At 43.3% G+C, this 10,602-nt stretch overlaps 2 protein-coding genes across 2 annotated transcripts in view; one reads left to right on the top strand and one right to left on the bottom strand.

Annotated features, from left to right (window-relative positions):
• PCMT1 (protein-L-isoaspartate (D-aspartate) O-methyltransferase) overlaps positions 1-10,305 on the bottom strand; it is a 50,788-nt gene extending 40,483 nt beyond the window's left edge. The window contains exons 1-2 of the mRNA XM_040057780.1: positions 10,122-10,305; positions 5,300-5,406 (exon numbers count right to left, since the gene is read on the bottom strand). The gene's annotated coding sequence lies outside the window, so the exon portion shown is untranslated. The remainder of the gene's footprint in view (positions 1-5,299; positions 5,407-10,121) is intronic.
• On the top strand, positions 1,744-9,922 carry NUP43 (nucleoporin 43). The gene is made up of 8 exons (XM_040057777.2): positions 1,744-1,878; positions 2,262-2,384; positions 2,664-2,741; positions 3,644-3,821; positions 4,475-4,610; positions 5,497-5,648; positions 7,490-7,612; positions 8,849-9,922. Exons 1-8 carry the CDS (start codon positions 1,759-1,761, stop codon positions 9,061-9,063), a joined length of 1,125 nt encoding a protein of 374 aa, XP_039913711.1. The 5' UTR covers positions 1,744-1,758; the 3' UTR covers positions 9,064-9,922.
• Positions 10,306-10,602: the final 297 nt, after the last annotated feature.

The raw sequence follows: 10,602 nt of genomic DNA on the forward strand, positions 1-10,602 counted from the left end.
TATTGATATTTCTCACAAGTGTTATAAGAATTAGCTGAGGATACCCTTGGAGTCAACAGTGACTAGCAGAACTGCTGTTAGCAGCTTAATAAAGGGTGCCAGAAGCATTTGCTACTGTAGAATGATAATGCTACTGTCATGTGCAACAAGGGTGTTTTAAGATATGCTTGCAGTATGGTGGACTACTATAGCATCCAGCTTTTGGAATATGCTCGGTGTTGGATTCTGCTGAACGTCATAATGGAAAAAAAAAAGTTAAGCACATAAAATATCACTGGCTTGGTATCACTCCTGAGAGATTACAAAACAGCATAACAGACTTGAGGAGGAACTCAAAAATGCTGTATGGAAAACTCCAACAGATGCCTTTAGCAGGAGAACTGCAGTTACACAGCGGAAAATTTCTCCAAGCCACTGTTAAGTCCATCTGACAACCTCTGAGACTTGGCAGCATTAGCTTTGGAAAAAAATGCAGCAGAAAACAAAGTTGTAAAAATCTTCATGAGAAAGTCTCTTACTGGATTGCAGTGACTGGACCAATGGTCTCATCCTCTGAAATGACAATTGACAACACAACTGTGTCAGCCTTTAATTTTACAACTAACCTCTGAACTTTTTATTGCATAGTTGTTTAGGTCTCAAGTGAAATACTAGAAAGTAAGTACATGTGAGCTCCTCTTTGATTTAACATACGATTTGGGACCCAAAAAAAAAAAAAAAATCTGCACAGGAAGGAATCTGTCAGAGCAAGGAGAGTATCACTCAGAAGTACATTATCATGGTTTAACCCCAGGCAGCAAGTACCAGGCAAATATTTGGTCACATAAGCCCCACAAACCCCCTCAGCCCACCCCAGGGGGAATGGGGAGCATAACTGGAATAAAACAAAGGTAAAAAAATGGGTTGAGATAAGAATAACTTTTCTTTTAATAATTTTAATAATTTAAATCAAAGAAGATAAATAGCCTGTCCCTGGGCAGTAATTGGTCGCTCATGGCCAATGCCCCCCAATTTATACAGTGCGTGTGATATTATTCTGTGGTATGGAATATCGCCCTGGCCAGTTTGGGTCAGCTGTCCGGGCCATGCTCCCTCCTGGCTTCTTGGCCACCTGCTCATCTGCAGGGCGAGGAATGAAAAGATCTCCACTTGCGGTAAGCGCCATTGAGCAAGAAGTAACGCATCAGCGTGCTGCAACATTATTCTCACATTAAATCCGAAACACAGCGCTGTGGCCGCTACGCAGAAGAAAATTAACTCTGCCCCAGCTGAAAGCAGGGCATACTTAAAAGCAGATCTAAACGAGAAATGCTTAGTCGTTGTGTAAGTCACTCATTTTGAGGAAACAGAAATCGGTGCATGTCGTGGAAAGGTGACCCACGGACACAACGTTCCGCTGGACGAGGCCCGGCCGAGCAGACAGGTAACACAGCGGCACGATCACTTCTCCCCGTATTTCTTTCTCTCCGGACCCGACCTGCAACCGACGCCGAGCCGATACGCGCCGGTGCAGCGGCTCGCAGGGGCCAGGCAGGGCTCAGCCCCGCCCCGGCCCGTCCCGTCCCGGTAACGGCGGGCAGCTGGCGCCCACCGGCTCCTACAAACGGCGGGGCCGCCGCCGCCACCGGCACGGCCCGCGCCCACGCGCCCCCGCGCCCCCGCGCCCCCGGCCTGTCCCTCCGCGCTCGCCGTCGCGCCGCAGCCAATCAGCGCGCGCGGCGCGGGGCGGGCGGGAGCGGGCGCGGGGCGGGCGCGGCCATGGAGGACGTGAGCGCCAAGTTCGTGTCGCAGAAGATCAGCCGGACGCGCTGGCGGCCCCTGCCCGCCGCTGCGCTCCAGCCCCCCGACATCTTCGCCACCGGCTCCTGGGACAACGAGGTACCGGCCGGGAGGGCCCGGAGGCGCGGCGCGACTTTCCCGCCGGGGCGCGGGGCGGGCGGCGGCGGCGCCCCACGCCACCTCGGTCCCCTGCGCCTCCGCCGCTTGGTGCGGGAGAGCGGGGCCGGAGCGGCCGCAAGCACTGCCAGGCTCGGCAGTCCCGCCCTTCGCTTGACCGTGCCGTGCTCGCGTCCCCAAAGAAGCCGTGGAGCCGCCCCGCCGCACGGCAGCGTTATCCCCCTGGGCAAGCGCTTCCCTCCTGCCGGCGGCGCCTTCCCTAGGAGCGGTGCGCACCCCGCAGCCTATTGCTTTCCCTGGCTGAGGCTTAGTGCTAGGTACTTTCAAAGTCATTTTCGAGTAATTGTGGTACCGTTTCCGTTCAGGATAACAGGATCTCCATTTGGTCTGCTGGCGACCTTGGAAATGCGGGCCTCAATGGTGAATATCATGGAGAACCTCACCTGCTGTGTGACATCCAGCACAACGGTGATGTTATGGATATGCAGGTAAAATAGCTGTGTTGACTCGATCTGCACTTTTTAAGGGCTTGTCACTGACTCGATCTGCACTTCTTAAGGGCTTGTCACTTAGGAGAAGTGAAATTAAACTATCAAAATGCTGAAATTGGCCAAGGAATTCTTACGAAAAAGAATAAAAACAATCAATATTGCTTTGTGGGTTTGGTTTTTTCCCCTCCACCCACCAATAATTTAGGTTACTCTACGATCAAAATTATCATCTTGGTACTAACATTGACTTCTGGCATTTGTGTTATCTCTCTCTAGTTTCTGGATCAAGAGAGAATCGTGGTTGCATCGTCAACAGGAACTGTAACTATATTCCGTCATCATCAAAATAACCAGGTATGTGACATGCACTGGCTTTAAGATGCTGTTCTCTGTAATACAGGTCACTTTGATCTTAGCATTAAAAACACCGGGCTACCAAAATCAATTCTTTTTAAAGTCTGTTAAACAAACCTTTGATTTGCACATATGAGAGAAGAAAATAGCATTTTGCACACGTGCTACATAAACTGGATTCCAGAGCAAGACAGACTGGGGTATCTCCTTGCCTGTATCCGTAACCAAACAGCCCATTCACTGAAAGCATACTTTAGGACATTGGAGTGTTTTGGAGCAGTAAGTATTAATGGACTACCACCTGCTTTATTGGAGTGTTTGCATTCTTGAACTAAATGACTCACATTCAATTCCAACAAAGTGTGAATGAATTCTCATGAGTGTCATGGGAAGGAAGATATGTAAACTCCGTAGTCTTTTGCTTTGATTATAAATCACTAGAAATAAATGCATAATTACCTTTTTATATATGTTCACAATGACGCAGTAAAGGTGAATGTCAGTTAATATTTGGTGTGGTACCTAAAATAAACTTAAGTTCCTTGCAATCAAGATCTGAATCTGACCTTTTATTTTCTAGAGGTCTTAATTCTTTTCCCCTGCCCAGGGGAAATACTGATGACATCAGCCTAGTGAAAGACATTTTACAGTCCATAGTGTTACTTTTAATTGCTATGTCATGTGAAAACAGTGGTTCAGAGAAGAAATAATTAATGTTTTGTGAAGGGTTGTGTGCTTAAGAGTTGATGAAAATTTAGATTCATATTTGTATAGGAAGCTCTCATTCCCATGAAATAGTTTGTCTTTCCTGGCACATGTTTCTGGTTTCTGAGTATTCTGGAGGCTTTGTTTTATCAGGTTCATTATTTGACACCATCATATCATGTCTGGTTACTATTTAGACGTTATCTGCCAACCACCGATGGGAGAAAGCCCATTATCACGTGGATCAAGACACGTCTTGGGGTGGAGCAGCCTGCACCGGAGTTGTCTGCAACAACCCAGAAATTGTCACTGTTGGAGAAGATGGTAGAATAAATCTCTTCAGAGCTGACCAAAAAGATGCAGTAAGAACTATAGGTATGTGAAATACCTGGTTTTTAAAATTCGTCTAGTTTGGAGGGGGTTGTTTGGTTTTCAGCTTATAATAACAAAACAAAAAAGTTAGTTCAGTATTGATTTCAGTATTCCAGGTTGAACATATTTGTTCCAGATTATTCCTATATCCCTCCAGAATTCAAATACTTGAAGCATGTTTCAGATATATTTCTATATTAATCTAAGTAATTGTAAGTTCATGGTTTTATAGTAACAGTTGGAGAGGGAAGAGAGAAAATATCTTGGAAGATGCTCTCAGGTCTTTCGGGATGGCGTTCTATGGTGTAAGCAGTGTGTTTTATTGGTTCCCAATTCAGTGACACCTTGACATTTCCCCAGCACTAAGCTGAATCCTAACATGAAGATAGAACTCTTGCACCTCGTTCAATCGTTGCAAAGGAACGCCTTGGTATTTTTGTTACTGTTTAGTGGATTTAAGAGTGCAGTACAAAGTGCATAGGTTTGTAGTCAGTTAATGCAGGAAAAAAAATCTTTAAAGTTACAGACTATGTAAAAGTCTTCTAGAGCCATAAGCAGCTGTATTCTGGTCTCTCTTAAGAGAGTTATTTTGTTGCAGTTAAGTGGAGACTAGCATTCCATAGGTTTACCTGAATGTTTTCCCTCATCTCTTGCAGACAATGCAGACAGCAGTACGCTCCATGCAGTGACTTTCCTTCGCACAACTGAGATCTTGACAGTAAATTCAATTGGACAGTTAAAAATATGGGACCTCAGACAGCAAAGAAATGAGCCATCTCAAATATTTTCTTTGTAAGACCTCCACTTTTTTACTTATTTACTGAAAAGCATGTGCTACTTTATATAATCTGGTTCAAATCTTTCCTAATAGCTCCCTAACAACAGGATGATAAATGACCGATTTTTTTTTTTTCTTTAAAGGATTTTAATTTTGGTATTTAAATAAGCAAAGGCAGACTGTTCAATGGCTGAACCACTGTTGTGACTCAACATTGTGCTTAGCAGGTCTGTTTTATGATTTAACTTTTGAAGGACTATTACACCTGTACCCTTCTCTTTTTTTGAGGAAAAAAACTTTCAATCCTTAACGCCAAACTCTTTACCTGTTTATACTTGCTTTTCTCCACAGGCCTAATGTAAGTTTTGTGGCATTTGGAATGTATTTGAATAGTAATTTGTGCCTTACAAGGTACTGTGAGAAAACAAAAGGAACTAGATTTCAATCCTGTTGTTGTCTGTGTAATAATTCCCATTGCTGTTCATAGACTGATTTTGTTAGTGCCCAGTCTCCCTTTTTAACTCTTAATATATCCTAAAACTATAATTATATCCTGCATCAGATGATGATGATGATAGATATATGTGGAGTATTATTTGCCTGCAAGGCTTCTCACTCCTGTAAAGCTGTCAGTTGCTGTGTAGATGTCCGATGTGTACCACAGGGCACAGCACCCAATTGTAGCTTCATGTTATAGCCATACCTCTGGTTTCCAGTAGATGTCATGTGCCTTCAGCCCAGGGTGGTCAGATGTTGTGGGAATTGAAGGTGCTGTTGATACTGGTACCTCACTTGTCAGCGTTCCTGATGCTGAATTAGGGATTAAGAAGGAGAAAATAGAAGCTAAGTAAAAAATTCGCATTTGGGTTATTTGGTTGTTTCGTTTTTTCCTCTTTACAGGGCAGGTGACAGAGTTCCACTGCACTGTGTGGACAGGCATCCCAATCAGCAGCATATTGTGGCCACAGGGGGCCAGGATGGAATGCTGAGTATATGGGACATCAGGCAGGGTACTATGCCAGTGTCTCTGCTAAATGCTCATGAAGCAGAAAGTAAGTATCTGAAATGGAGGGGGGAGAAGAAGGTGGCATTTTAGAGAATGATTCCTGTAAAAATAAGTTGTTGTAACCATGGTAGAAAACAATCACATACCTGCTACTTCATTGAATCATGGAATGGTTTGGGTTAGAAGGGACCTTAAAGCTCACTTACTTCCAACCTCCCCTGCCAGAGGTAGAGGCACCTTCCACTAGACCAGGTTGCTCAGAGGCCAGTCCAGCCTGGCCTTGAACATTTCAAGGATGAGGCATTCACAGCTTCTCTGGGAAACCTGTTCCAGTACCTCACCACCTTCACAGTAAAGAATTTCTTCCTAATAAGATAATCTAAACCTACCCTGTCGGTTTAAAGCCATTCCCTTTTGTCCTATCACTATATGCCCTTGTAAGAAATCCCTCACATGTCCATGTGTTTTAGCATAGCTTCTAGGAGGATTTGTTCCCTGTTTTTCCTGGGACCGAGCTGAGGCTGACAGGTTGTTAGTTCTCAGGATCATCTTTTCTACTCTTTTTAAACATGGGTTTGTGCCCATCTTTCCTTTTTTCCAGTCCCCTAGTACTTCATCTGACTGCTGTAGCCTTTCAGATATGGAGAGTGGGTTGGCAACTACATCGTCCAATTCCTTCAGGACTCCAGGATGCATTTCATAGATTTATGTACATTCAGGTTCCTTAGATGATAATGAACCTGAGCTTCTCTTACACTGGGAAGGACTTTGCTCCCCCAGACCCTGTCTTGCAGCCCACCCACTTGAGAGGTATGGGAACAGGGGTTGTCATCGAAGACTGAGGCAAGAAAGTTGAGTAGCTCAAGCTTGTCCTTGTCTGGTGTTACCAGTTTTCGAGCATTGATTACTGGGGGGTGTACACCTTGGAGCTTCCTTTTCTGGGTGACATACCTGTAGAAGCCCTTCCTGTTCTTTTCATCCCTTGCCAGATTCAGGTTCAGCTCCTTCTTGGCCTTCCACACCCTGTATCCCCAACCTTCGTCTCTATACTCTTCCCAGGATACCTCCTACTGCTCCATGTGTTTTCATCCTGTTGGCTTTCTTCTCTGTATAGGTGACCATTCTTATCCAGAAGTGAACTCTCTCTAAACTAAAAGTAGACTCAGTAAGCAATTCTTTAATGAGCTGTTAGATGAATTTCATCAGAATGGCTGTGTTTCTAGCAGGGCAGATGTATAAATAGTCATGGAAGTTGCTGCAGTGTTAGGCAGATAGAGTAAAGCAGAATGCAGATACTAACAAACTTGAAAATTTGTGGAAGAAGGGGAGATTCAGCATTCATTTGGTGTCTCCACAGTGCTGAAACAGCTCACTTTCCTGGTAACTAAGTGAACAAGACAGCAATTAATTTTATGCTGAAAAATTTGTGATTTGATGCTACAGTTAAATTAAAGAAGTAAAAATATTTCTTCATAATTAAGTTTTACTGACTTAAATGTCTCCTGCAGTTGTGGTATTTAGACACAAAATAATGTGTGTCCTGGGAAGGAATGCATGCTGTGTGCAGTTTTAAACTTCATAGCAGGGAAGATGACATGATACTATGCAGAATGCCTGAATTCAGATAAGACTTTAACAATTTTCACAGTACTGAAAATGCAACAAAATAGGATATTTTTTTTTTTTTTCCTTTTTTCTTTCCACCTGCCAGCAGAGGGAAAACTGTAGTGTATAACTTAGGATGGAGCTTTGGGTTTCCTACCCACAGACGATCAAAAATGAAAGGTTTTGATGGAGGCATGGGTTCTTGTACATGTCATACTATCCAAATGCATTGATTGAAGTACTTGAGATTTGTTCTGAAGTGGTTTTGTTTGATACTTGCAGTGTGGGAAGTTCACTTCCACCCCTCTGACCCTGATCATTTATTTACGTGTTCTGAAGATGGATCTCTTTGGCACTGGGATACTTCCACAAACGTATCTGAAAAACCATCTTTTCTTCATCAAGGTAAGGATGTTTGAAGTCCATCTGCACCGACTTTGTCAGTTGGTAACATCATTAGTCAGTGTTCTCACGTGACCCAATTAATAACACAATGCTAATAGAGAAAATTAAAAGCAGGTTTCTTTTCTTAGAAGGCAAGTCCTGATAGGCACTTGAGGAAAACTACTTATACGGCAAACAGTTGTGCAGGGTTTTTCATGATCTGGTTTGGGTTTTTTAATCTGCCACCCTCTGACCAATGTGTGAAGGGGCACATCCATTATTTCAAAGGTAGACTTTTTTCACTTAAAAGTCGTCTGTATGTAGAAAAGAAACAGGGGCAGCCTGACTAACATTATTGAGTCTCTGAGGGCGTTATACTAAGTTAGAATACAAAAATAATAGACAGGTTAATGAGATTGTAGAATTATGAATTTACAATTCAGGGTAATAATTGGAACGTCCAATAAATGAAACTGGATCCTTTTGCATAGTGGCAGGATTTTAAAGTTATGATACTGACTTTTAATAAAAGCATTTGTTTTCACATTCTAATTACAAAGACTGCTAAGTGCTTGCCACTTTAGACTGTAAATAGTGGGGAAGCTTTCAGATGTCACCTGCTGCCTTTGGCCTCAAAGTTAAGTTTTATCTATGGAAATTATAGGATGACTGATTCAAGTTGGACTCTGCATGTTTTCAAGTATATGAAGTATCAATCATTTAGCATGATTTCTGACACTTGCTAATCTTGTGCTGAATGACAATGCTAATCTTATGCTTCAATTTGAATCTAAAATGTTATGTGGAAAAAAATTCAATCAAATATATCGCTTGCTGCAGAGTAAGTAGGGGGGGAGGAGCAGTAGGGAATAAGTGTTATTGAAGCAAAGCTGAAAACCCTAAATAGAGCAAGACACTGTATAAACAGACTTGTGTTCTTTTATCCTTGCTTTAGTATCTGGATAGAGAAACTTAACAGTCTGTTCAGTGAGATAATAGCTGTTGTGATGTATTTGTCTTAAATGAGGATAGGACTGGTAGGAAATTCTTCTAATTATTTCAAGTACTTGATTTCTTAGGCTATTTTTTCCTTAATTTACCAAAGAAATGACATCTCAACTAATTTGAAAACTGACTTAAAAGTAAAATTATATTTCTGTTATGTCTGACCCATATCTACTGTGTTTCTCCAAATTTTGATAATATATAAACTAAACTGAAACTTCTTTCCTTGTCTTCCCTCTTTCCTTCTTTCAGGAGGAAGAAGCACTGCCTATCTTTCCCACACTACCATTAACCAGTCTGTAGTAAGTGCCTGGCTGAGCAATGACCCGACCAAAGACCGCATGGAAATCACCAACCTGATTCCAAATCAGACTTTGTCTGTGAATAGTTTAGATGTTCTAGGACCATGCTTGGTATATGGTACTGACGCAGAGGCTATTTATGTGAACAGACAGCTTTTTGCATGAAGTGACTGTGGTATCCCTTTGAAGTATGGAGCAGCTTGAACTACTGGGAAATGTCAGGTTCATTCTCAATGCTACTTGTTAGTCTGTTATTGGCGTGTGTGGGAGAGGCCTCAGATTGGTCCTGGTGCTGTGGAAGAAGTGAGGTACTTGACATTCTCACAGCTTGATGCTCCAGGATGGGTAACTGAGCAAGCTTACATGCCATTTCTTCCCTGCTGCCTGCTTGGTTTTGACAAGCAGGAAGGTAGTCACCAAGGGCAAAATCTTTGCTGTAAAGTGACGTCCATAATACACATGCACATAAAAACAGAAGAAAAGGTAAACCCTGGATTTTTATTTTTCCCTGTAAAGGTATTTTTCAAGTATTATTTCTAAAGCAAAGCTGTGGGCTTCATGGAAATTTTTATGCCACCTGAAAGAGATGGGGTTTTTTTTAAGCTGAGTTTTTTATATATATATATATAGGAGAACATAACTTTTAATGTTAGTTCATGAGAGTTGGAAGGAAAACTGCTAAAGCTATGAAATATGAAAGGTTCTATAGGAATCTAAGCATTCTAGCAACATTATTTTGAATTATTTACAGCTTTGTCATGGATGCTGCATGTTAAAACTTGATAATGCACCAGTAAATCTCCCAAGAGAAAAGTGGGATTTATAATTAAGAAGTCATAACTGACAGATGTGTTGGCTGTGTTTTCAAGTTTAAGAATAAGACTTTCTAAACTTGAGACATAAGTTTGTCAAAAATTCACATCTGGTGTATTGAAATCTTACCTGCTAATTTTATTATTAGCGTTGTACCTGCTTTTTGTTACAAAGAACCTTTTCTCTTTTTAATAAAAAGTTTTGCACAAGAGTAGCTGTCTGACTTACTAAAATAATTCGAATAGATGTGTTTGCAGGGACTCGCTTGAATTGAGCCTGAGTATTGAATCTGAAGGATGCAGAGAAACCTCTGTATTTGGGCAAGAACAGGTTAGTTATGAGGTGTTACGTGGCATTTCCAGCACAACCACTCAAGAGGGGCTTGGGTCTGCTTGGCAGGAACACCTTACCTGACGCACATTCCGTGTGTGTCTGGCTGCAGGAGCTGGATGGGGCTCCGGGGACAGGGCGGTCCTCCCTTTGCAGGGCAAGGTACTGAGCTGCCAGTGAGCTCCTTAGAGCAGCTTAAATTTTGCTTCGCGATTTATTTGAAACACAAATGATGGAAGTGAAATGGATCACTCCGAGTGCTAACCGCGGGGTTTTCCTTTCTCTTGGTCTGTACCGAGTCCATCGTTAGGGCATCAGCTGAAACACGAGGCTCGGCGGAGCTTTCTCCCCCTCACGGAAAGGAAACGGGAGTTTGTGGGTGGTGCTCGGCGCTGTCCCGGGCGGGGCCCGCCAGCGCGGGGGCTGCGCTGTGCGTGCTGCCGGGCGCGCAGGGGTTACAGCGCGCTGCCGCTGCCCGCCGGGGCGGGCGGGAGCCGCCGCAGCTCCATCCGGGAGCGGCAGGAGCCGCGCGAGGCAGGCCGGGATCTGCCCATATCCGGG

The sequence above is a fragment of the Hirundo rustica genome, chromosome 3, assembly GCF_015227805.2.
Source record: "Hirundo rustica isolate bHirRus1 chromosome 3, bHirRus1.pri.v3, whole genome shotgun sequence".
In the NCBI taxonomy this organism is placed as follows: domain Eukaryota; kingdom Metazoa; phylum Chordata; class Aves; order Passeriformes; family Hirundinidae; genus Hirundo; species Hirundo rustica.